The 27588-nt window shown below is 37.9% G+C and overlaps 4 protein-coding genes across 4 annotated transcripts in view; 2 read left to right on the top strand and 2 right to left on the bottom strand.

Moving 5' to 3' along the window:
- Positions 1 to 8766, top strand: part of LOC139963422 (xenotropic and polytropic retrovirus receptor 1 homolog) — a 32143-nt gene extending 23377 nt beyond the window's left edge. Inside the window, exons 11-16 of the mRNA XM_071964169.1 lie at positions 712 to 859; positions 1616 to 1804; positions 2754 to 2920; positions 5054 to 5184; positions 7521 to 7730; positions 8463 to 8766. Of these exons, the coding sequence (XP_071820270.1) occupies positions 712 to 859; positions 1616 to 1804; positions 2754 to 2920; positions 5054 to 5184; positions 7521 to 7730; positions 8463 to 8736 (1119 nt within the window). The 3' untranslated portion in view covers positions 8737 to 8766. The remainder of the gene's footprint in view (positions 1 to 711; positions 860 to 1615; positions 1805 to 2753; positions 2921 to 5053; positions 5185 to 7520; positions 7731 to 8462) is intronic.
- An 899-nt stretch (positions 8767 to 9665) lies between these two features.
- Positions 9666 to 17096, bottom strand: LOC139963427 (mediator of RNA polymerase II transcription subunit 22-like). The gene is made up of 4 exons (XM_071964180.1): positions 16938 to 17096; positions 15930 to 16092; positions 15381 to 15464; positions 9666 to 14498 (listed from the first exon to the last, which is right to left on the bottom strand). The coding sequence occupies exons 2-4, from the start codon at positions 16062 to 16064 to the stop codon at positions 14280 to 14282; spliced, it is 438 nt and encodes a 145-aa protein (XP_071820281.1). The 5' UTR covers positions 16065 to 16092; positions 16938 to 17096; the 3' UTR covers positions 9666 to 14279.
- Positions 17097 to 17970: 874 nt separating this feature from the next.
- LOC139963428 (large ribosomal subunit protein uL29-like) lies at positions 17971 to 20544 on the bottom strand. The gene is made up of 3 exons (XM_071964181.1): positions 20407 to 20544; positions 19082 to 19218; positions 17971 to 18343 (listed from the first exon to the last, which is right to left on the bottom strand). The coding sequence occupies exons 1-3, from the start codon at positions 20407 to 20409 to the stop codon at positions 18112 to 18114; spliced, it is 372 nt and encodes a 123-aa protein (XP_071820282.1). The 5' UTR covers positions 20410 to 20544; the 3' UTR covers positions 17971 to 18111.
- LOC139963426 (actin-related protein 2/3 complex subunit 5-C-like) lies at positions 20483 to 26055 on the top strand. The gene is made up of 4 exons (XM_071964179.1): positions 20483 to 20710; positions 21503 to 21571; positions 22659 to 22829; positions 23580 to 26055. The coding sequence occupies exons 1-4, from the start codon at positions 20573 to 20575 to the stop codon at positions 23640 to 23642; spliced, it is 441 nt and encodes a 146-aa protein (XP_071820280.1). The 5' UTR covers positions 20483 to 20572; the 3' UTR covers positions 23643 to 26055.
- Positions 26056 to 27588: the final 1533 nt, after the last annotated feature.

Here is a 27588-nt window from a genome sequence, read left to right as displayed (position 1 = left end):
TCATTGTCATTGTTGTATCGTTGTTGTATTGTTTATAGTCATTGGTAAGTTGTCATTGTCATATTTTGGCCCAGAATCTTGGAAATTTGTTGACAATATTCCATAAAATGTGCTGTTTTTTTTTCCCCTCCTCAAGTCTTGGAGATTGTCATGATCATTATTGTTATTTCATTGTTAGTATAGTCATTGTTAATTTTGTCATTGTTAGTATTGTCATTGTTAGTCTTTTGTGAGGAAGGAGGGGGTGGGTGGGTGGGGGGATCAAAAGCAGAGACAGAAAGTGAACAGTTTGTTTTTTTTCTATCATGTTTCGTCTCAAATGAACAGGATATAGTTAAATACGATTTCAGTTTTAGACGGAAAATTATGTGGAAATAGGTACAATTAATTCATTCAGTGTAGGAAAATAGGGCAAATGAGCATTTTACGATCACAGACTCGTACTTATTGGTTTCATGTTTCGACATAATGTAGTATCATATTAGTCTGCGTGATAGCCTTATTGGAATATGTCATATTTACTGACAATTTTTTATTTTTTTTGTCTTTAACCCGTCACTAATTAGTTTTGATCCTTTGATCTATGTCACGGTTCATCCATTCGATGACCCCCGAGGAAATAAGCCACCCATCTCTTGATGATATCACTCTACGATCACAATCATGTACTTCAAATGGTATTTTCGTGTTCTTTATTATTCCGATCCACAGTCACACATCGCCGTGGCTCCTTTCTACCCAGTAGGCTTTGCTGATTTCTGGCTGGCCGATCAACTGAACAGTCTACAGTGTGTCCTTCTAGATTTTGAATTTCTTATTTGTTTTTACTCCTGTGAGGTTCTCTGGGTGAACAGCTCTTGTAAGTACCGTTAGGTCTACCCAGGTTGAAGATGATGTGTTTGTTGCAATATTTCATATTTGATTAGGCACGAAATAACAAGCTGCTTCCAGCATGTATAATTAGACATTTTGGTTGTGTTAATTGATGAATCCACCATTTGTAGTGAATCAGTAGAAGAAGAAGTTGTCAGGTGACATTTTAAATGCTGATACAGACTGACATGAGAGAGAATACTTGTCTCTGATTGGCTGCGAACCATTAGCTCATAGATTGTGACAGTCTCCTGGTAGAGCCTGACATAACAGAGAAGTCCCAAATAGCTGTCTCTGATTGGCATTTTAACAAGATAGATACATTGTGAACAGTCTACTGGTACATTCCACATAATATAGAAAAGTACCCTGACTCTGATTGGCTGTTAACCATAATTAATAGATTGGTTAACATCTCCTGGTACAGGCTGACAGAATAGAGAATGCTCAGCTATCTGGTTGTGATATTATTGGCTGCTAGCCTTAACATGTGTATTCTGAGAGTCTCCGGGTACACTAAGGTCTACCACAGTTACACGTAATACTTGTGTGTCTGTAAGTCACGCAAGGGCAAAAAACCATTTGGTATCACTTAACCGCATATCGTAGCGCTACTGACCAAATTTGAAAAACCAATTAAGGAGAAATAATTTATAATTATTATGATTATTTTATTGTATTTTGGAGGGGATTTAATTTATTTAACGATGATTTGTTTCTATCCTCTCTAACACCATCACAGGCAGTGTCAGTTGTAATACGTATGGCTATAAGGTACGTGCAATAGTCGCTAGTCTTCCTGCTTGGTTCCGTTTTGCCCAGTGTGTGAGGCGTTATTACGATTCCAGACTGGCTTTTCCACATCTTGTCAACGCTGGCAAGTACTCGACCACATTCTTCGTCGTCATCTTCTCATCATTAAGTTCTGAAAGTAAGTACGGTTGGTTTTCTTACATTATTTTAGCACTTAGAGGCTTTTGCATTTTGCGCTTTAAAAATTCCTATCATTATTATTATTATTTTATACTCACCGTCAATCTCGAAAGATATATTCGATAAAATGTGATTTTTTTTTATTTTATTTTTTTAGGCTTATGATATTTTTTGAGTACCAGTGAATAGAAAACCTCACCTGGGGGCCGGAGGAGGCTTTCAAAAGTACTTAGAGACTGCACGTTTTCAGTTTCAGATTTGCATTTTACAAGAGTTTGAAAAATTGTAAAAGATTTCTTTCATAAATGACCAATAAAATAGAAAGATTGTTCAAGTTTTCGTTTTCTAAAGACACCCGCTACAAGGTTCATAACAGCATTTTTTGCTGAAGTCAGTCATTATTTTCACAATTTCTGAATGGAGGGGGTGTCAAAGTTTGTAAAAAATTAGTCCCATTGTAGGAGTGCTAAAGAAGAGGGTGCAAAGGATGGGTGGAAGGGATTGAGGAACAGGGATGATGACCACAATTGCATAATGATATATTCTTCTGTGAGGCAAAAGATAATTCAAAACTACCTACTTTTCTTGGCTGATGTATTTATTTGTGCATGTTTGCGTGTGTGTGTGCGTGTTTGTTCGTGTGTATGTGTATATGTTTTCATTTTTCAGTTGCTCTCATCTTTCTACTCTTCTCCTGGCTGTCTATTTTTTCCAGGCTAGTTCTTTCTCTTTCTGTTCTCATCTTTCGCACTCTTTGAAAATATTTTACAAATCCCTCGACCGTCTCTAGCCCTGAGCGGAAAGTTTGCTCGGAACTTTCCTCGCCACTCGAGTCAGACCAGAATTTGTTCGATTTATCACGACGCTCATAGAAATGAATCATTAACATCTAAGACACAAATTTTGACCGATATTTTCTTTGGGGGGTGATTTTTCTTTTTGTCCAGTGAATTATTCTAGTAAGTGGGAGGATCCGTTCCATTATCTATGGTTGACCAGCATCTTGGTCAGTTCCTGTTACACTCTGACGTGGGACATCAAGATGGACTGGGGTCTGCTGGAGGGGAAAGCTCCAAAAAGATTCCTTCGAGAAGAAGTCATATACTCAGAAATAGTAAGTGTGCTCTGACCTCCTTTGACCTTTTTATATTTTTTATATTTTTTTTATATTTTTTATATTTTTTATATTTTTTTATATTTTTTATAATTTTTGTATTTTTTATATTTTTTATATTTTTATATGTTTTGTAATGGCTGCATTCTCCATTGAAATTGTTCACAGTCTGTTGGTACCAATGGTCATAGGCGTAGGAGCCTCATTTGATTTGGGGGGGCTGTAACGACTTGCCCGAAAAATATAACCAAAATTTTTCGCCCGCTCCGCGCGCGTTCCACATGTTAATGTGCATATAAATAGGCATTCATCGGTTATTACATCACATGCCAATAACATAAAATCATTTTCCGTGTTATGACCCTTCCATATTGGTTAGAATTATTGGGGAAGTTGTTACAACAATAATGATAATAAAAATAATATAAGAAAAACACATTGCAAATTCTTCTTCTTTCAGTAGGTGCCAGTGGCGGAGCTAGGGGTATTGGTCAAGGGGGAGAGAATGGTCTGTAGGGGCGCTTTTGACACCATCTAAGCGGAGCGCCACCAAGCGTACAGAAATTTTTGGAGTAAAGATATTCCCTAGATCGCCGGAAATTACCTTTTCAGGGCCTTGCTAATTTGCAGATAAACAAAGAATAAATAGGGGTCATCGCCATTTGTCAGAAAATTGCACCAACAAAATGTGACAAATGTCAATAGGTATTTGAGAGCGCAATAAGAAAAGTCAATAATCGTGAATAAGTAAAAAGTGGTAAAAAGCTGAAAAGGGCGCCAGCAGTCCATTTGAGTCCGTCAGGGGGGGCATCCGCCCCCCTCTGACTGTATGGACGCTCCGCCACTGGTAGGTGGCGCAAAATTCTCAGCATATTGCCCAAATTTTCACCAAAAAAATTGGAAAAAACACAGCAAATTATTACTCTTCTTTCAGTAGGTACCCGAAAAAATTCTCAGCATATTGCCCGAATTTTCACCCAAAAATTTGAAAAACACATTGCAAATTATTCTTCTTTCAGTAGGTGCTCGACAAAATTCTCAGCATATTGCCGAATTTTCACCCAAAAAAATGAAAAACACATTGCAAATTATTCTTCTTCCAGTAGGTACCTGAAAAATTCTCAGCATATTGCCCGAATTTTCACCCAAAAATTGAAAAACACATTGCAAATTATTATTCTTTCAGTAGATGCCCGAAAAATTCTCAGTATATTGCCGAATTTTCACCACCCAAAAAAATGAAAAACACATTGCAAATTCTTCTTCTTCCAGTAGGTGCCCGAAAAATTCTCAGCATATTGCCCGAATTTTCACCCAAAAATTTGGTTGGGGGGCTGCAGCCCCCCCAGCCCCCCCGCCTCCTATGCCTATGCCAATGGTAAAGCATTAGGAACCATGTGTGTCACCAAAAATTACAACCGAGATAGATGGAACAGGGGCACAAACTTCAAACTTTTTGCAGAAGAAACAGTACAAAAGTTTGTTAAGTCGGGTGAAAAATAAAATTGTCTGTATTTTGAATGAGACAGTTTGTAATTCATTCACATTGGAGCCAGTGGTTCTTAACACCATTAGATCTCTTAGTAAGATTGAGGGCTACCACTTTTTTTGTGTGTTCATTTTGGTATGGCTTGATATGAGTGACATAAATGTACAACCCAACAGCTCTAATCATTCCCTAAGGATCAGATTTTCTGAAAATCGTTAAATGCTGATAGCAAATTTTCAAGCGATGCTTTGACCTGAATAGGGTGTATAAAAAAAGAGTTGTGTAGGAACCAACTGTGAAAAGCAAAAAAAAATAGTTTTCTGTCAATGAAATGTGATTTCAATCACTGTCCATAACATAGAAAGTCCCACCCTCTAACAAATACGGCCTATATCGGCCAAAGAACCTTGCTGTGCTTTTCACGAAATATCTTACCTTCTGTAATCCGTATCGCATCAAATTGAAACATTGGTGTAATAATGCACAGTCACAAGTTATGTCAAGTTCTGTGGTACAAGGATCATGTAGAACTATTACCCTCCCCCCCCGGCCCTTCTACCCCCCCTCTGCACCCTTTCCCACACCCTCAATCTCACTGAAGATAATGTTTAATTTATTCTTCATTTTCTCCCTTTGTTCTGCAGGTTTACTACTTTGCTGTGGTAGAGGATTTTATTCTACGGTTTGCCTGGACCATCGCTTTGTCTTTCAATTTGAGTGGTCTCTTGGAAACTGATGTGATCGTTACCATCTTTGCAGTGTTGGAAGTTTTCAGGTTAGTGAGTATTAATCTATTAATAAGATAGGTCACCATTTTGGAATTCATCTTAAAAGTTGTATGCACATCATGGACGAAATTATTTCCTCGAGCTGCTTTATCCCAATGCTCAAACCCTGCCCCTGCCTGCTTTTTGTTTTACTTCAAAGCCACTCTCTTTAGTTTGAAAAGCCACATGAATATGTCCTCTATATCCATTTTAGTGCCCTCCATATCTTTTTGCTCCTGTCCTCTTGTTCTTTTTCTTTTGTGTGCCTCATGTCTTTATGTATGTGTCCTCCAAAATCCTTTGTTTTTGTTCTTTATATACTTTGTTTGTGTCCTTTGTGTTCTTTTCTGTGGCCTGCCAATCCTGTTCTTGTGTGTATCCCTCACATCCTTGTGTAAGTGTCCTCCATATTCTTTTTTAGTGTCCTCCATATCCTTGTTTTAGTGTCCTCCATATCCTTGTTTTAGTGTCCTCCATATCCTTTTGTGTCTGTCCTTCAAGTTCTTTTTTAGTGTCCTCCATATCCTTGTTATAGTGGCCTCCATATCCTTTGTAGTAGCCTTTCCCTGTCCTTCATATCCCTTTTTCTTGTGTCCTTTTTGATTCCTTGGCGGTAGCCGTAGGAATCTATGCGGTCATGACTGCGTGTGTATGTGTGTGTGTGTGTGCGTATGTGTGTGTGTGTGTCTGTGTGTGTGTGACGCCAAGCTTGAAATTAGGTTTTCTCAGCAATCCCAAGGTAGATTGATCTCATTCTTGGTACATAGGTTACCCATCATGAGTAGACGATCCCTATTTATTTTGGTGCTAATATCATGAATATTAATGAGTGGGCGGGGCTTAGAGTGATTTTCAACAAATGTCAATATCTTCGCAACCGTAAGTTAAATTTTCATGGAACTTGGTTTGGTGGTACAAGAGGAAAGTCCTCTATATGAATATGGTGACAGTTTGTCCAATCTCATTATTATTCATGAGGGGCGGGGCTAAGTGTTGTTTTTCGCAAAAAAGCTTGAAATTAGGTTTTCTCAGCAATCCCAAGGTGGATTGATCTCATTCTTGGTACATAGGTTACCCATCATGAGTAGACGATCCCTATTTATTTTGGTGCTAATATCATGAATATTAATGAGTGGGCGGGGCTTAGAGTGATTTTCAACAAATGTCAATTATCTTCGCAACCGTAAGTTAAATTTTCATGGAACTTGGTTTGGTGGTACAAGAGGAAAGTCCTCTATATGAATATGGTGACAGTTTGTCCAATCTCATTATTATTCATGAGGGGCGGGGCTAAGTGTTGTTTTTCGCAAAAAAGCTTGAAATTAGGTTTTCTCAGCAATCCCAAGGTGGATTGATCTCATTCTTGGTACATAGGTTACCCATCATGAGTAGACGATCCCTATTTATTTTGGTGCTAATATCATGAATATTAATGAGTGGGCGGGGCTTAGAGTGATTTTCAACAAATGTCAATATCTTCGCAACCGTAAGTTAAATTTTCATGGAACTTGGTTTGGTGGTACAAGAGGAAAGTCCTCTATATGAATATGGTGACAGTTTGTCCAATCTCATTATTATTCATGAGGGGCGGGGCTAAGTGTTGTTTTTCGCAAAAAAGCTTGAAATTAGGTTTTCTCAGCAATCCCAAGGTGGATTGATCTCATTCTTGGTACATAGGTTACCCATCATGAGTAGACGATCCCTATTTATTTTGGTGCTAATATCATGAATATTAATGAGAGGGCGGGGCTTAGAGTGATTTTCAACAAATCTTCAGTATGACCCGGCCAGGAGTCGAACCCCCTAACCTTCCAGCTGCAAGTCGGAATTCTACCCCAATACTATTAATGAGGGGGCATGAATATTAATGAGTGGTAGAGCTTAAAGCAAATTCTTTAAAATATCAATTTGTTCATCAAACTTGAGCTGATAGCAAGGAACAACATTTGTGTTGATGCTACATTAATATTCATAAAAGGTCGGAACCAAGTGTACACAATGAACCTACAGTAATATTTACTGTAGATGCCAAGGAATCTCAAAACCTCTTGGTTTTCTTGTTAATATCTGTTTCTGTGCCCTCCGTGTTGTTTGTTAGTGCATTCATATCCTTGTGTTAATGTCCTCCTTATCCTTTTGTTAGTGTCCTCCATATTCCTTAATGTCCTCCATATCCTTATTTAAGTGTCCCTCATTTCCCTTTAGTGTCCTTTTATATCCATGGACAACTGTCCTACTCCTTGATATCTTCTAGCTATTAAAGTGTCCTTTATAACCAATCTCAAATCAGTTTCCTCCTTCTTCCTCCCCCCCTCACCCCACCCCACCCTCTTCTTCCCGCCAGACGGTTCGTGTGGAACTTCCTTCGACTTGAAAATGAGCACCTGAACAACTGCGGCCAATTCCGAGCCGTCCGGGACATCTCGATTAAACCAGCCAAGAGCAATGAGAACAATCCTGTCAAGGTAGAGGGCATGATGGACGACGAGGGCAGTATACCGCTCTCCAAAAATAAGATGAGCTGGGAAAGAAGGAAGAGGATACCTAATTTATGGTGAGTTCTCTCTCATATTAAGGAACAGGGGAGCATCCCTTACCCCACCTGCAACCCTACCCCACCCCACCCCATCCCCCTCCTAATTTATGGTGAGTTCTCTCCCATATTAAAGGAACAGGGAAGCTTCCCTTCCCCCACCTGCAACCCTACCCCACCCTACCCCTCCTAATTCATGGTGAGTTCTCTCTCATATTAAGGAACAGGGGAGCTTCCCTTCCCCCACCTGCAACCCTACCCCACCCCCTCCCCCTCCTAATTCATGGTGAGTTCTCTCTCATATTAAGGAACAGGGGAGCTTCCCTTCCCCCCCCCTGCAACCCCACCCTCCCCCTACGACTTATTCATCGCAATCCTTAAAAAAAAACCAGAGGATGAACTAAACACTGAGAATAAAAAATGTTAAGTAATAATAATCACTCTTCTTCTGAGTTCGATATAGATTGACGTTAAAAGCCTTTGCAGCTTTCATATTTTGATCTGAATTATCTCAAATGTTGATATATGTCAATATTTTAACCACGACAGATAAAGACATCGCAATATTTAGACGGGTCTTTTAGGTTAAAATTTCACAGGAATCAGCGTTGTGCTGTGGTTTTCATAGACAAAGCTGTATCAAGTCAAATTCCATTAACTTGAATGCATACATGAAAAGTCTTGAGAGCGAAGAAGATAAAAACGGGAAGGATATTTTGAATTACCTTCTGTTTTTTCCCCTACTTTCTGCAGTGACGACACTATGCACATTCCAAATAACTGTTTAACTATGCAAAACCCCACCATCGAAGAAGCACCGTCAGGCCTTAGGGAAAACCGTACGTCCCGCGTCTACTTCCTCCTGGGTGACGAGGAGCCCCCACGGAGCTCCTCTGACTCCCGCCATCGTAGGATTGGGGTAGGCGATCGATGTGCAAACTACCACCGATTGGAGAGAAGTTCTTCCGAGAGGAGAGAGCCAGGATCAGAAGAAGATGAGGATGAGGAGGAAGAAGATAGTGTATAATAACAAAAGAAACAAATAACAAAATAATCACATAATCAAATAACAAAATAATCAAATAACAAAAGAAAATTACCGGTATTTTCTTAAAGCTTTCTGTCCGAATTCATTATTTTCTTGGTTTTTGTTTAAGAAGTGATTGGTGAGCATTGGTCACCTTTATGATATCAGTGAACCATTTAGTGTTCTGTTGTCTAGTAGTTCTGGGTCGGGTATGAAACACAGTAACGCATCATCAAGTCACGTGCTAGAGAATCCTGTAGCGTCTTAAAATCACAAAGAGGATGTGCTCTGTTGGGGTTTCACTTTATCCTTATTTTTGTTAATTTTATACAAGAGATTCAGTCTTACTCATGGCACTGAAGGTCTAAGTGAGTTATCTTAGTCTCACATATATAAGTTTCCTTCAGTCAATCACATAACACACTGAAGGAGAGCAGCTCCACCCTGTTGCCAGGTACATTAATCAAATTGCTCTCAGCTGTTGCCAGATGCAAAAGTTCACTTGTTCATGTCTTCGTAATAAAGCATGCTATCTGGATGTGCTTTCTATCTTTTGGTGCATGATTTTTTTTTTTTTTTTTAATTAAATTAAAAAAGTAAATTTTTTTTGGGCCTTTGTCAATTTTTCTTTGATGCTCAAAGTAACTGTATATCTTTCACTTTAAATAGGGTTAAAAAGCAGACGTCACATGAAGATGGTTTCATGTCCGATGGATCGTAACATTCCCTTTGAAATAAATACTTTACTATGAAATACATTTTTGGTTGCTGCAAAGTAGTACTGAATAAGTTAGAATTTTTTATTTTTTATGAAATAAACACTAAGCCTGTTAGCTAGAAGTGGTGTTATTGTGAACACTCGCATATATACAGAAATCTCTCCATTTTGGAACAGGACCAGTTGCCCAAAGGTGATTTGTTGGGGGGGGGGGGGGTGGGGTTGCCTGTATCTCCAATATTTAACCAACCTGTCGGTTATGAAATTAAAATGAAATATTTCCCTGCTAGGTTGAGTGGTTAAAGAGCTTTCTAAATTTGCAGTAACGTTAGCCTAAGTTATTGTGTAATTTGTGTGGCCTTAGTTAATTATTTCCCTGTTAGGCTATCATTTCTGGGATATTTTTTTATTTTTTTTTGTCTTTTTGTACTTCAGAGTTTATACAAGCATCCCATTCTTCTAATGAAATTCTCAGAATCGAAATCAAGAGTTTGTAGTATAGAATTTGTTTGCTTGGATACGGGTGATCCTTTGGAGGGGATAAGTACCGGTGATCCTATTGGAGGGGATAAACATGGATGATCCTATTAGACAGGTTAACATAGAGTGATCCTATTGGAGGGATTAAATAAGGGTGATCCTTCTGGAGGGGATAAATACCGGTGATCCTATTGGAGGGGATAAATATGGACGATCCTTTTCTAGATGATGAATAAGGTGGTCTTTTGGGGGGGATAAATACGTATGATCCTATTGGAGAGGATAACTTAAGGTGATCCATTTGGAGGGGATCAATATGGGTGATCCTATTGCAGTCTAATTTTAGTTCCAAGCATGGATGCATATGAAAAATGATCTTAATGTTTTTTGTTTTTTTCTGCAATCATTAATGGTCTCAGTGAACAATTTGTACCTGTTATCAAGAAAACCAAGTTTGGTTTGGAAGAAATAGCTTTCGTAATTTTGCCAAAGAAACCATTACATAATATTTCTAACATAAGATTTGTGCCAAGCAGAGTGAAGAATGCAACAAAATGTGAGTACTCCTGTGGCTTAGTGGTAAATTAGGTTCAAAACAGAATGCAGTGTTTCAAGGGGATCAAATACTGCAAAATAAATTGTAACAACTTTTTGTTTCAGGAATTGGTCAGCAACTTTGTAGAATAATTGATCATCATAGAAGTATTGTGTGATATGATAGCAATGCCTTCCAATATCATTCAACTTTTTTTTTAAACCATTTTTAGCAATTTATTTTCTTTCTGTTTTTCAAGCACTTATGTATCAGCTGTGTAGAATAACAGTAAAACTAGTCAAGATCATGTTACAAGCAACATACTGAGATTTCTGCATGTTGTTCCCTTTCCCGCAACATACCGAGATATATTAGCTTGGTATTCAAAAGGTTGGGATTTGATCATTTTGACAATACCAGCAACAAACAGATGTTCTACAATTTCCAAAACAGCTGAAGCCTTGATGTGCAATTTCTTTTCAGAAGGTATTGATGCTAATTTATGCAGGTCATAGGTCAACATAGATCATATGACCATTTTGCTACTCTCTTTGTATGCTGCTAAGTGAGGTTTTTTCTTCTTCTTCAGAGCACTCGTAGTGTCAGTACGAGCAGTATCAATATCAGATAAAAGGTTAGGAACTGTTCATGCTGTCAGTGTAAGTGCTTTGAAGCATGATATGGATGGACAGTTTTGAGAGGTATTAGCATTAGGAAACTGTCCCAACTGGCTGAAAGAAGAAAATTTGGAGGGAAGAGAACAGGAGAGGGCCAAAACGTTGAAATTATTATTTTCTTTGCTGCATTTTAATTCACTTCAATATTTTGCATTTTAATATCAAGATTTCTTTTATAAACTTACTTTCAGTAAAGACATGACTGTATGACCATATGAAGGTCATGCTGAAACTGGCAGGTGTGTTTGTATTTTTCTTTCTTATTTTTTAACAAATACATAGATATGGATAATTTGATTCAGTTAAATGATCAAACTTGGGTGCCATCCTCCATGTACCAGAATTAAAAGGAGACAACCTTACGGTTTGAAATAGTTAGCAAGAAGTTCAGGTTACAATGAATCTATATTTAATTATCTGGTATGATGGTCTAACTCTGTAGTTGGCTTTGACTTGTTGATAAGAGGTATATACTGTAACTTATATAGTATTATTTTTATTATTTTTATCTTTTTTGAGCTGATGCACAGTAAAACAGAGGGAACAAATGGTTAATATTCAGGACCCTTTATGTATGCTAGACCCACGTACAGTTTTGGAGAAGTAAAATCGGGTTTTTGTGACAGAGTAGGCATGTACAAACTGCATCATGTATATATGTTATTTAACACATTTTTGTTTACCATTTGCATGGTATATTTTGTTGTTTTTTTCATTATAATATGAACCTCTCCCCTGCCCTAACCCCTTAATTTTATTAATGTTACAACATTGCTTCCACATCTTTAAGAATCCTAAAAAATTGCTCTCAGATACTCCCTTTTCCCCACCATGTTATTTCCTGAATGGAGAAAAATTGTTAAAATAAGAAGACTTACGTATAATATGTGGAGTTTGAACATAACCTAGTATTTTACTTTCTAGCATATTTTTGGAGGAAATATCTGCTGGTGTATTATTGGTCAGCCCTGTGGTTTGATCTTTTTTTAAAGTTTTTTATTACTATTCAGTATCAAAACATAACAGAATGTTTCTTGTCATGCCCTCTCTCAAAGAAAAAAGTAGATTAGAGATGCTACGCTCGAGTACGAGCAAGTAGAAAAAAAACGGTGTTATTCTAAATTTCTTACAAACACATGTTTAATTAGAATTAAGTCTGCTACAGAACACACAAAAAACAAAGAAAATACCAAAACTTGTCAATTTAGATGAGAGAGTCAAGTTAATACTGGTATTGTGTACTTTGCATGAACTTTGAGAATGTGTAAACATTACAAGGTATTACTCTGCATGTCTTCGCATTAGGATTTGTAATGTATTAAATAAGGTTTCCTTTTTTTTCTTCTACATAACTTAGCTATATAGACGGTACCGTTGAGAAGTGTTATTGAAAGCTCTGGCAAGGAATTTCCACAGAAATAGTGTTTATGATTTGTAAATGTGTTAATGTATTTTTTCTTCTCAGAGCTTGTGGAAGCTAAGTAATCAGTCATAAATACACTCGGTTTTTTAGAGATACAGGTTTTAAGAGTTAATTTTTGGTAGTCTGCTTTTTGCTGAGAACTTTGTGGAGTGTTTTTCTAACCCAATTACAGGAGGTAAGAAGAAGGAAGGACAGGGGGAGGGGGGAGGGGAGGGATGGAACATGGTGAATTCTTCCCCCCCCCCCCAATATGTAGTCTGTATTTTCCATTCCAAAGTTGTCTCAGGTAACCACTAACCAAGTCTCTTTACTTTTTCCTCCTGTGGATGAGGTCAAAGTACCCCAAAGTTCCCAAACCTTTCCTCCTCTTGGTGGTGGGCCAATCCTCTCCCTCACCCCCTGCCCCAACCTCCCTTTTCAATTCTCCTCATATATAGGACCAAGTCTGCTTGTAACTGCTATCGATAATTATCAGAGTGAGGAGGGGAGGTGAATACAGCATAATAACTAAGAATTATTCAGAGGTAAGTCCATCCTTTTACACCTTTTTGATATGATCAATCGCTGATATATTCTCATGCTTGATTTGAAAATATTGTAAATATAATAACAACGTTTACTCCACAAAGAGAGGAAACGAACAAACATAATTTCATTATAATCAAAATTTTGACGTTCGTACAAATGCAACATGCACGGCTCAGAAATTGAAGGTCTGATAGGATGACAGTAATTTGAACATGCTTTCATTACACCATTCACTGCCAAACCTAAACACACATTCAACATTCCCTGATGCAAGAAATGATTGTTCGATTACAGTAGAACCCTGTAACCAGGAATCACCAATTGCTCTTGTTTTTCATAATCCGTACAAATTTGACATAATGTGTTAAGAGAACAAAATAGCACCCCATCTTATTGGTTTCACTACTCATCCATGTGTTACTAGGAAGATTCAAGTGGTGGTTCGGAAACAAAGTGGATGCCTAATCTGCGGTGGAGGAGGTAAAATTGTCACAAATCCTCTGCAGTGGGTAGGAAACCCACACCCAGCTGTGCCCCACGGTCAAAAGCATTTCAGGATGAAATATTAAAGATTCAAACGAAACTGGAGGGAGCTACAAAGTCATTGACCACTTTTGCAACAACCTGTTGGCAGGTTCCAGAGCCTGGTGGTAGGTTGAAGGTTCCAACTTGAGCCGTCATTGGTGGTAGTCGGCAGGTTAGAGTAGCGGACACATCCATCTGGGGACGCACACTGTAGCCTCAAGTTCCGCAACCGTGGGTCGCCATAGTAATAGGGAACGTCTTCACTTATGTCAAAAGGGAAATCTACTTACATGAAGACTAAATGATCTTCTCTGGTTGGATTTGAGCCAGAGTTCTTGTAACAAACTTTCTGTCAAGTTTCTTGAAGAAGGACTTCTCCATCAATGTTATATTAACATGCTTGCAAGCACTCTTCTCAGTCTTGTTCGGTTAGCATTAAATCAACCATCTTCGTGATTTGTTCTGCCGGTGGCATACGGATTCTACGGAAAGTCGGTGGAGTTATTGAGCCATTTTCTGTGACTAAAATGACTTTCGATCATCACAAGTAGAATATCAGCTAATCTGATTCACCCAAGTTGACCTCTCCTCGGTCCAGGACTATCAACCCACCATCTGGAAGGCTTGACCTCAACATCCATAGCCATTCATAAATATTCATTTATATTTGGACGCATAATATTCCTCTTCTATTTCGTAGAGGTCGACGGAGACTTCGTCGCGAAGGTTTGCAAGCCGGTTGTCGACCTCTTTCTGATGCGACTGCAGGAACCTTGTCCTATCGTCGATGTATTCGTTTGCAGCTGGAAAATCGTTGAGGATTAGGAACTGCTTAATGTCCGATACAAGCTTCTGTAGGGATTCGCCGGCCCGAACCTTTCGGAAGATAAATGATATAAAGTGAAAGGAAATATCAAAACAAGGTATTTAACGTTGGTCATTCATTGCATAGCTCTCTCATCTGGTTTTTATAGATTTTTGGCAAAGGAAAATGAATCTAGATGATGGTAATAGCATGTATGGGTATATATATATATATATATATAGGTGTATGTGACACATTGGCTTGTTAACACCACAAATACATAACAGATGAAATTCAAATTTTGTAAGTAAATACATCTTATTAAGTACAAGAACCCTATTGTTTTCTGTGGAGGCCAGCCAATTTTCATTGAGGTCAACAGAGGGAAACATCTAAAAATCTTGTTACAACATTAATGAAGCTTGGATGAACTTCATATGTGGTGTGTGGATCCACCCTTGTTTGGTATCAGAACCCTCATGGGGTGGTTTTGTCAACATGAGAGGTCAAATAGAGGTCACAGTCCAGAAATCTCTTGTTGCACATAACATGGTGCAATATTTCAATAACAGCTTATCGAGTACAATCATCTTGTGTGCATGTTTGATAATTAGAATGTTCTCACGTAAACCATGGTACGGAATCACCAAGTCTGAAGGCATCATGGTTTATAGGGTCTCTGTTTGATGTGTTAATAGGGTCTCTGTGTGATGTGTTTGTAGGGTCTCTGTGTGATGTGTTTGTAGGGTCTCTGTGTGATGTGTTAAAGCAGTTCTTACATGGAAAGTGGTATTTCACTTTCCTTGTGTGTAATCCTTCAATTGCTGCGAGGATGTCATTTTGAAGGAAACTTAGGACCGAAGTTTGTGGCAAAGATATTTTTGGAAAGAAGATTATGGACTGTGTGTAGTGAATGGTATTGGGTTTTAACACATCTGAATGTTGGTACTTACAATGTTTGCTGCCCTCACATTCATTTCATACTGATCTTCTTCTGCTTGCAGTTGTCTGGTTAGTATCTTTCCATCTGGATTGACCTTAGCAACAGAATTCAATACAGAAAATATATATATACAATTATAAATGTATGTGTAAATATGTGTACGAAGTTACAAACCAATCTATTGGAAGCAACTGGAAAAATTCAAGATTACTTGATGTTTTACAGACCTGTGCAATCAATTTTCTGTACCATTAGGTCAATACTACATCCTAAAAGAATTTTGTATACCCTTGGAAAAAACAACATTTTAATATATGAAAACACTTTGATGAATGCATCTGGCAACATTAGATTTTGTGGTGTTGTCATGGCAATTGAGCTGTAAAAATAACTAAGTTTTAGAAATTTCTCATTCTTCTTTAAATAATGTTTTTACTATGTATATAGACAAATTTTGAAATTTCTGTGTTAAAGCAATACTTATATGATATCATAATTCCTCCTTTTTTAAAAGAAGGAAAAGACATGAGTACTTCAAAATTGAATATTAAATCCCAACCTTTGCTATTTTAAGTATCTCCAGGAAGTTGTCTAACATGCATCGAGTATCCTGTTTGAGTCTTCTCTGGTAGTTCTTCAAAAGTGTTTCCTTGCTCTGGGGTAATGCCCTTTGTTGTTGCTGCGATTGAGCCATTTCTTGACTTCACATGTGCACAGGTACTCTTTTCGAAAGGAAAACTTTTGGTCAGTATGAATATGTAGCACAATAATTTGATTTGGGGGAGAGGGAGGGATGGTGGGGGTCGGGGGATTTGCTTCCATGTCAAACATTAGTTTTCAAAGTAAAACCTAATTAAGGCCAACATTTATACCTCAAGGAATTAAAGTAGGCTTTACAGTTTTATAGAATCTGTAACTTTGCAAGAATCATGCAGGCATACACTAGGTGTAGCACTTTTTTTTTTGTAGTTTTAAGTAGATTTCTGTGAACTGCAGACTAGGAGTATAAATTGGTTTGTTTGATAAATAAATCTTTATTCATGAGCATAGAAAGGCTTCTTTTTAACTGTTCTGCTATTTTCAAACCTAGGAGAATAAATTAAACATCCCAACCTGTAGGACTCTTGTAATACTTTGACCAAGAAAACCAAGTGAGCAAGTATCCTTTACACAAAATACAGTCTGTCATACTCCTAGCCTAACTTTGGCTATGCATTTGGCTAGATGGTTTTATGTACCGTATCTAGCCTATAGACATTTTGTAACACGACTTGAAAACAACCGTTCTTTGACTGCATTGTGAACACATGCGTTCCAGACCTATGTCACATAGCTTTTATAAATAAAGAATAAATGTTGTGGAACACAGCTGGGGTACGTTAAGGTTTGAAATACTAACTAGGAGCCTAACGTTAGACCTAAACTTAGGCCTATTTCGCAAAATACGTCCATGTGGCTTGCCTACGGGACATCCTTATGCATCAGTTATCTCTGTGTGGTTTCTTAATGAAAGATAGAAAACGTTACAGTTAAATCGCGTCCAAAGAAATTTAATCGAAAATTTTACCAGATATCGGATGGGATAAAAAGTCTGATGACATGTATCATAAAAGCTTCTTCTGTTTTCAACTCAAATAGACCAACCAAGCTCCATGCAAGATTGTAACACACACAATCAACGTGACTGAATCCTATTTACGTCTAGCGACATCTACCACAGCTGAATTGTACCAGAGCCGTACTGTACACAAAAGACGGCTCTTCTATTTAGTATTCGAGGGGGGGAATTTGTGCTATTCATGGTACTTCGGTGATATGAACATGATGCGGAATATTAGCTGAATAAAGTCTTATAGGTCGTGCAAGCAGTGTACATGGTGGGATAACTGATCAATAGCATATATCACAGGGGCTGGGTAAGATACAAGCAACCGCTCCCCAGCCCTACCTTCTCTGTAGGTCCCTCTTCTTCTCCCTGCAGCTACTGCTCCCAATGCCCACATCCCCCCCCCCCCCCCAACTCTCTCCTGAAGGGGCAATATTGATCCAACTAGACCAGAATGGCAGGATTAATAGAGATATTGTACCCCTTACTTCACAACTTTCCAGAAGTAATGGCAGTTGTTATTTACAATCTCGTTTCCCTACATAGGTTCTGAAGGTACAATACAATGTGAAGATACCAATATGTACTCCTACTTATCCAGCTAGTCTGTGTGATGGAAGAGCAGGGGCACATGTAGGGCTAGGTATGAGTAAGAGAGGGGAAAGGGAGTGAGAGAGGGGTGTGGGAAGGTGCATGAACTGTGCAAGTCTTTACAGCAATTGATAGAACAAAACATTCCACTGACCAAACAATCTGGCTGTATAAGATGATTTGCTGCCATAGTGATGGTGCTGGGCTAAATAGTCAGTTTGCCATTATACCTTACTTCATAAATAGCTGCATTGGTTGTCTAAGTGATTATATATGTTCACTTCATATCCAGGAAGATGTTCTGTTCACCACAGAGGAACAACCATAAAAAAAAAAACAAGACAAAATGTGCTAGCAGGAAAGTTACTTAAACTCAACTTTAAACTGAAATAAGGACAAAAAATTGTTTTTCATTTTCTTTTCTCTTTTCTAAACAATTTTCATGTTTACTTTCTCTTTTCCATCCATTTCACAAAGAGCAAATGAAAAGCAATCACATCATGAAGAAAGTACATGATAATTCTAGCTCATCAAGAGTTTGTGTTTATGCCCTGACAGCATATTTCCTTGGTGGAAATCTGGCCAACCTTCTCGTCTCTTTGCGTGTCTTCATGTTGAGCTCTTTCTTGGTGAGCTGACGGCGCCAACATCTGGTCTTTTTGGGCCGGAGATCTTTAGGCTTGTATTTATGGTCCTTGTAGAACTTCCTCAGATTCATTTTCCGGTTCTGGTTCATGACGGTGTACACCCTGGCAATACTCTTACGGATCACACGTCTGTGGAAGGGTGAAAGGAATAGAAATTTAAGGAATTCAGACGGTAAATCTTGAGTCCACTGTACACAGAAACAAGAAGTTAAACCACATACAAAATTTACTTCAGGCAGACAAATATATCTACATACAAATATAGAGAGACATGAAAACAAGACATAGAAAACACAACTAAAGACAAAAATGCTAAAACACTCAATTTTTTTTTAAACTATTTATTAATAACGTTTTATAATTCTTGAACCTTAAATCGGTATTTCCTGTTTCGTATGCATGGGACCTTTTTGGGAAGTTTCTTCACACCCGAAATACACAAGGTATCGATATACACAAAATATGGCAAGCTAGGTGTTTCTTAATTAAGAGGAAACAATGCAGGGTCTTCAAAACCAAAAATTTCAAAAAATTAATCGGAAGAGCTGTTTTGAAAATTGCCATAATCAGAGGAAACATGCTGACTCACACACCACTGTTATAAATCATGCTATTGCAAAGTTGTGCACAGAGTGTGTGTAGATCTAGGCATGAAACAACCGAACAATGTCAATTCAAGTTGCATATATGCTTTGCATCCAAGGATGAAGATAAAGCAGGCAATAATTTAATTTAATCATTAATATACTGATACTAATTTATAGATTAGTGTGAATTTGTGTACAATAAGATTCTCCATACCCTACCTCTACCTAACTTAATCTAGGCCTATCTAACATCAAGGTAAAAATTGGAAAAACAACTTACATCTTAGAGAGCTTGGATGCCTGGCCACCAGTTACCTTGGCAACACGAAGTTGTGCCAGTTCCTGTTTCAGCTGTGTGAGCTGATCCTCCAACTCCTCCTTCTTCTTCCCTCGCAACTCATGAGCCTTCAGGCGAGTCTGAAATGCAACGAAACGATGGCTTCAAAATATCTGGCAGCAGTTCTTTTATAATAATTTGCAATAGCACATCCTAGATATATAGCTTATGTTTTGCATTTGTATGAAATGACAATATCCTATGTATCATTAACAATAATCCGAACTAGATCCAAGGATCACTTTGCAGGCACATGCCCAGTCGTCCCACTGGCAGCATAGACTAGGCCCTAGCCTATAGCCGACATGTGAACTGGTAAATGTGTTGTGCTAGGTTTACTTTCATTTTTTCAGAACTGAACATTTTGTGAGAAATGCCACTCTGGAAGACTAGCATACCCCTGGCTTTCTCATATAACCCTTCGACACTGGAAAATAAGCACACACATGAAACTAGTAATACTACTAGACCTGTTACTTACTACTTAGTGCTAGCCAAACTTAGTTGTAAACTTGTATTGTTGTAGCCTTGGCCTAGGTTTCCTAGGCCTAGTGTAGAATAGAATTTCCCTTAATGACATGGGAAATGGGAGCCACGAAAACATAAATGCTGCCTATTTCCATTTGAGGGGGGGGGGGGCTATTTTTAACTTTGTAAAACAAGGACCGTCTGAATTTGGTACGCCTAAGGGCATCTATGGTCAGGCTCAGATCCCTATTGACTGCCTAAGAAAGCCTCTGCGTAGGAGTCGGAACATGCATGATATGCATTTCTGCCAGCTGTATGCCAGTACCAATTGCTATAAGTATAGTTTTTTTCCAAATACAATTAGGGATTGGAATAGTCTGCCTTCAGACCTCATTAGTAGTTCCAGTGGTTCTGTGAATCCTGTCACTTATATCAGTACTCGGGTCAGATCTAATTAATTACTCTCTTGACGTGTGTGTGGTGAGATATTGTCCCTTTTTGCGGATGTGTCACCGTATCGAAGACGAAGACGAAGAGCCTATGTGACTTAGTTGAAGTATAGGCTAGTATTTCCGAACTAGCTTACACACAATAATACTAGCTGACATGGACAGCGAGTGATGTATTGCGATTTCAAATCGTAACTCATTTTTCATTCTAATACAACCAAATATATAACAAAATGAACCTTAAATAAACGAATGGTAATTAGGCATTATTAAAACGCTTTTTAGGCACATGGTTTTCGGAATTAAATACGATTAAGAAGGATTGAAATCGAACGTCAATGTTATGCCTACCATTTTGATTATGAGAAGACGGCCAAAAGATAGAGAGATGGCGCTCGACGGGAAACTTTGCTTTGCAACTTCGAATAAGGAAGTGCACTTTATACTTCTAGGAAGACTGGCCTACCTGTTACGAAGTTAATAAACTGATATTTCTCTACCTTTGACAGAAGAAAACATGGCAAAAAATACGGGCGAAAGCAAGTTTAGGAAAGTAAATGTAGACGAATTTGACGAAAATAATTTTCAAGACGACGTTGTTGAAGAAACACAAGGCGGTCCAGACGAAGGGGAGGTGGCTAACTTGATCAACTCATATCCTTTCCTAACATTGTGATTGTGTGCAGCATTAGCCTAAGCCTAACGTTAGGCTTACTCATAGTCAGAAATTGAGTCATAAGTTTGAACTGTTCGGTGGTCCATGTGAGCCCATGATTTTGTCTACAGTAAAATATTCCGTAAGAATTCAACAAATTAAATGCCTTCAATATTGACAGTATGCATGTTGATAATAAAGAAAGTTCGCCTAGCCCATGGGAATATCCCCAAACTTGTACTTGTAGAAAGGCCCAGAATAATTTCAAGTTAACCTGTTTGGCATTCTTTACATGGTGTTACTGTTAGTTTGAACATAAGCAGTTATTGAACAACAAACATAAATGAACAATGAAACTGTAAGTTACCACCTGGCATTTTGGCATTGGTTTTTCTCTAAATTTCTTCTAATATTTGCCTTGGACAAAATACTTTTTTCCTCAATGAGGTAATTCTAGTAAAATGGGGCAGTTGCCCAGTGAAACACAGAACCACCACTATTCTGAGCTTAAGGCTCCCAAAGTTACAACCCCTCGTTTTAAACATGCAGCGTTGTTTCCAACCCATGATGTCAATATGAGTGGTGTCCTAGAAAAATTGTGGTCACCTAAGTATTTATATTTCTATTAGTGGGGTCTTAGTATGTCTTCACATGAGTAAGATCGCAATGAGCTTTCAAACCAGTGATACCATGTAAGTTCCCTATAATGATATTATTTTTTCCCCTTTGTACTTCTTTCTTGCACTATTTTTGTTTTAATGATTATTATGAAACCTTGACAGAAGCTTCACAAAAAAGAATATTGAAGCTTTGAAACTAATTCTTGCTAACCCACCAGCCAGTAAACAGAAAGCTGTTAAAGTAAGTAATTAATTTGCCTTTTGGTTTTATTTAAGATAGTGGAATCAGTACTATCCTGAACAAGCAACTAAAACAGTGATGTGAGTCTGGGTTAATTTCCACAATATTAGCCAAATACCAAGGGAAGGGGGGAGGGGGGTTGGGCGGGAAGGTTTGGAGGAAAACAAGAGAGGTAGAGATCTTTCAAAGGGTAATGGAATAAAGAACAATGTTCAGAAATAACAAAAGAAAAAGGGTGATATCAACAGTTATAGTATATACTTTTAGTAATTAAATGTTCGAGTGAGATTTTAGAATTTGGCCATTTTGAAAGAACAGGCCAGTTTTTTGTACATACATAAATACCTGTTGTGTCATCATTTAAAGGCACTGAAGACTCGCCCCAAACCGTGTGCAGCCATCTGAAAAAGTTAACTTTCTGTTGCTTGCATTTTGTTTGTTTCGCTACAAAATGCAGACAGTAATGAAACGTGATACCTTGTTATCTTTAGCTGGACCTGAGTTGTCCATCGCTGTATTATTTGTACACTGTGCCTTGGGTATTGACCGCAGCTGTATTACTGACTGTACACTAGTGTCTAATTACCGACAGTAGCAAGTTGTGTGTGTATTTTCTGGGATCGATGGTGGTGTCTAACACTTCTCTAACACCTCAATTGAAACTAGGTCAGATTACCGACATTAGACGTTTCTTATTCAGGATGGGGGTACACTAAGTTTTGTTACAAACTGTATAAGTAATGACAAGAGTCAGCAAGGGAAGTAGATATTCACAGGCTGTGATCCATACAGTAGTTTGCCTGGGAAATTATGAGATAGTCCTCTGTTTAATTTCTACCCTCTATACTTAATGTGCCCCCTCCCCAATACCACACCATGCAATACAAGGCTACAAGCACACAATTATGTCCTGTTATAAAGGAAATGTAACTAGTTTAGTAGTTTAGTAGCATGATGTAAGTTACCATAGTGGCGTGTTCCATCTTCAACTAATGTAAACATTCAACTTATTCAATCAGTTCCCAGCAGAAAGTATGAATTTTTACATCAATGTCCTGACATTTTAAAGATTTGATTGCATCAACAGGTCACTGAGTTGGCATTACGAGCCATGTCCTCCTTCAAAGCCAGCGAAGTTGAGAAGGGCGTTCAGTCTCTGAGTAAGGATGAAGTGGACACATTAATGAAATTTATTTACAAAGGATTTGAAACACCACAGGATAATACTTGCGGAATACTTTTAACCTGGCATGAAAAGGTAACTTTATCAAAGAACAGTACAAGCCAATTTATTTGAAAAAAGAACAATTTTCTGTTGTGGTGGATAGCAAATACTCATTACTTACTTAGTTTGACGGTTCAACCCGTCCATGCATTTTGTTCATTGGTTAATCCGTTTTTCGGTTCATTTATTGGTTTTTCGTTCTTCCGATTCGTGTCATATTTTTGAAGTTCCACATTCATTGCAGCGTAAACATTATATTTTACAGCACAGGATATAGCTTAATCAGCAATTTAGTATTCCTGAAATATTTGAAAAATGACAATAGAAAGAAGATATGAATATAAAAAAAAATACCCAAATGTATTTATATTTGATTTATCTGGCTGTAGGAAATGATTATTCATGTCTCAAATGGGACTACTTAAAAGTCATCATTTGCTCCCAAATTTCAGCGCAGTAAAAAATTGCATCAAATTTTCAAAACCACTTGTCTCGAGGTTGCGATCCCCGGAATTATTCTCGGCCATTGAGGAGTAGTAAAAGATACAAACTGATAATTATCATGTGTAGTGTACCACTTGCTTGTTTAAGTTTGAGGATTGGGTGACCATTAAATATGACTTTTCTAGCATATTTAAGGGCAACAGTGATGACCTTGAAGACCAAAAAAAATGTTGACAAACTTTTGAAATAATTTAATGCATAATTGATGAGATAAATGTGTGATATAAATCAACCTCTTTATTCTTTCTTATCATCTTTGATTTTGTTTTCCTTTCGCAGGCTTATGCTGTTGGAGGTGTCGGTTCAATTCTTCGTGTGCTAACGGACAGAATGTCTATCTGAAACAAATAGTCACTCCATATAGCACTGTTTTTTTTTATAGGAAAGGTTTTGTAACATAGTTTGACAAAAAAAAACAATGTATTGAGAACAGAGAGAGATATTAGGTGTTGTCTAAGTTGTGATATACTTAATATCGAGTTTAGTGACATATTCTTCAGTCGATAATCACTCGTTACGCTACAGTTTACTTGTGACAATCATGATAACAGGTACCACATGCTGTAACTTGCTACAACGGACAGCTCTGTACACTGGTCGCATGCTGAAGTTGCATGCTAGATTTAGAAAAAAAGTAGCTTCTTTGAAAGGTATCAAAGATTGGAAAACACTGCAATAACAGTTTGGGATGGTTTGGTACCGTGAATACGAATTAATAAAAAAAAAAGCATCATTTTCACATTAAGTTTCTGATTCGTGAAGCCATACAACTGTCCTACCCTTGATACCATCCATAGCTTGTTGAGTACAGACTTTCCTGTAATTAAATCTTTAGAATTTTTCTCCTCATCCACCACCAACTTCCTTTTTCCAATTGCTTGAATTTTGTTTTGCCTCAAGAGATGTCTTTCATGAGAAAAACCAAATTGTTTGTCTCCCCGGCAACTCACTTTTAAATTCATATTTTTGTCCATTTTTTATTTTTTTTAAACTTTGATGCATTTCATCTCGGCTCATTAGAGTAATTAGTGGGATCTCTTTAGCTGAATATAAGAGTTGATCTTTGCATGACAATAGATGGTCTGTGTGCTAACTAGTCTTTAATTATCATTTGTTCAGTTCCAAGCACTGACATACATTAAGAGACCATGCTGCTCTGTGCATCTTCTCATTTACTACTCAACTATTAAACTTGCTGGGTTTAGATTTTAGAAACAGTCTAATGTCTGTTTTTTTTTTTTGGTCTTCATTTTACAAGAAAAATAAATACAAGGCAATGTTATACGGGTCATTAAAATGACACAATCATGAAACAAATTCTGAGGAGAGGGGAGGATCATGGTGGGGCGGGGTGGGGAGGGTTGGAGTGAGGTTTGATGGAGGTAGAGTCAATGCTTATCAGATGTACCAGATACTTCATTGAAGGGCAGTACTGTGAATAATGGCTGCTGGGGAAATCACAAAAATTATCCTTACTGACGCAGGTCATACACAGGTGGACATGAAGAGTAAAATGCTTGCATTGATCAACACAGTAAGGTGAAATGCTAATGAAACTTTGCGCTGATTGGTCGAGCTGGTGTCTGTCATGGTGGGGCTATACATATTTACCCAAGGACAGATAATGGACACACCATTCATGTGCAGACTGCTGTGCTAATAATTCTTTGCCATTATATGTGTAAAAAAGGCAGAAAAAAATCACAATTAGCAGGACACAATTTGTTTGCCCTCCTTAAATTGTTGGTGTCTTTCGTTAAATTGTTGTGTTGCCACCTCTAATTCAGTCCCCCACCACCACACCTCATAATGTTTTTAATTGCCTTTGGTCAATTTAAAAGACCTGTGTGACCTCAGTCATTAATGGTTACTTGTTATATCTAGGCAGGTATCCTATACAGTCAAGTTGTATAGTAAATAACATGCATATGAAATTCACACTTAACTGTACTTACAAACATCTACTTATCAGTAGTATACAAACCAAAACCAAACTTTCAGTAGTATTTCCATCTGGCCATACCACATCACTGTACTTAACAGAGCTAGCTGTAAGATGTCATTGCTGATTTCAGCTAACCAAGAGGTCAAAGGTTATCTGCAAAGAACCTTTAAAAAGGTGATTTCCTTCTGACCATTAAATAATACAGGCAGTAAGCTGGATTCAGTATATCGATTTTCACCACAGTTCAACCAATATCATCATTGATCATCTACAGAAATTGTCACAATATTTTCTCACTGGTAGAAATGGGATGTCCAATCTGGTGGCAGGCTTCATGTGTTAGCCAATTCTGACTGATATGATCTATAGGGAGTAAACTGGTTCCTTTTGAGGAATTAGGTCGCTTAGAATGATCTTCTTGACAATTTTTGTGTTTATAATCTTTCACCTAAAGATGATTTGGAAGAATTTTTGAAAGACTTAGTTCCTACGTAGCAGTTCCCTAATATAACAATCTGCAATACATATATGTATAGAATATACTAGAATATCTAAACTATTTGAAAGCTTGTTCTGCATATACTGTCAAGGCAAGTAACCACTGAGAGGAGAGGTCTTCACTCAGGTTTCATGAGCAGTAATTTTTTGTTATGAAATGTTATGACGTAATTGAATATACACGGATGGTATCATTGAGGTCTAGTATAGATTTTTCTTTTCTTATGTAAATTCGAGACAAAAATTGATTTCTCACAAGGAGACGATACATTGCAAACAAAACAGGTATTAAAAATTTTAGCAAATAATATATTTCTGCCTGTGTTTCTTGCTTCTGTTTTTGTGTTTTTATTTTTGATTCAATCATGCATATATGGATTATCATCATCATGTCAAGTCAGTAGTCCTTGGATGATAAAGACTTGTTCATTCACGTTGTTGGCACTGAGGATCCTTGTGTTGCAAAGTAACAACAAACCTGGTCGTCTGCTTCTCATGCCTATGTTCATTTGTGTACTGCCCTGATATGCTGCATGCGTGTTAGCTGCAGTTCAATTCTTGGGAAAAATAATACTCAAAATGGCGATATTGGAATTGAAAAACTGCAGTTTACATAGTGAAAATGTACCACTTTTTTAGATTTCACTGTTCGTGTAGCCTAACAAGGAATGTGGTAGCTATGATCATGGGCGGCGATCCTGGGGGGGGAGGGGGGATATATCCCCCCCATGAAAATGGGTGGAGGGGATGTAATACACCATATCCCCCCACCAAATGCCAGGGATAAGAATATTTTCATGCCTACATTTATGCATCATCGTGAATGTACAGCTCTTTTTTAGCTTCATATCTCGCCTACCATAAACGCAGTGCGATCTTTTCAAATAAACCGTCTTTATAAAGCAAGAATAGTTGACTGTAGGCTTCATTGGCCCTATAACAAAATGTATTATTGCGCCCACGGTATTGATATAGTACATATATGCACACTAATAGTATTCATATAGGCCCTATAGTAGGCCTACACACGTACATGTTCCCTCGAATAGCTGAGAATCTCATGTTACCAGGGTAATGCTTAATACACGTTTCACCTGGGTGCCCTAGCAATCGGTACCTAGGAATGTAACTATGTGTAATTGTGTATTGCATGTGTATAGGCCTATAATAGCCTGAATGAGGCCATTTTCTTCATCGAATAATAAAAAAGAGCTCTCGAACATTCTAACTTATCGCCTGAAACAAGATTGACAGGGGCAATTTTCCCAAAATAACACCCGAAATTTTAAAAAAGAGTATTTTGGATCCTGATTATAAGATATTTCGGACATGATATCCCTATTTTAAAGTTCGGTATATGCCGCTTGGAAACCTCGGGAAGTGCCGTTTCCGGCCATCTAGAGGGTTTGTAAATCCCAAAATTTTCTTGTACGCTTCGCGCCAACCCATGGTGGCGATACGCTTAGAAAGTCAACAAGGTCATATCCCCCCCCCCCCCACTCGAAAGTACGGATCGCCGCCCGCGAAATTATTTTTCCCACTTCGACGCGGCCACATGGGCGTGGCTTATGAAATACGTCACAGGCCGGCAAGTTTGTGACTTCGACTTCGAGCTCTTACGTATATAGCTCTTTAATAATATACTCAGCTAATATACTCAGGCCTAATATACTCAGGCCTAAGACATGACTTCATGAGATCCATGATGATGTGCGACTGCTCCTCCCAGTCAATCGGGTCTTATGGAGCTCTTGAGGTAAATTCCATCACAAAATCAAACTGTGTTTGTTTATTAGATGTGTTATGAACCTCCCGTGTCTGGAAAAGTTTGGAAAAGAACCTCCC

Source organism: Apostichopus japonicus, chromosome 22 (genome assembly GCF_037975245.1).
Source record: "Apostichopus japonicus isolate 1M-3 chromosome 22, ASM3797524v1, whole genome shotgun sequence".
NCBI classification, from domain to species: domain Eukaryota; kingdom Metazoa; phylum Echinodermata; class Holothuroidea; order Aspidochirotida; family Stichopodidae; genus Apostichopus; species Apostichopus japonicus.
Note: the sequence above shows the minus strand (reverse complement) of the source record. Positions and strands in the feature narration are given on the sequence as shown.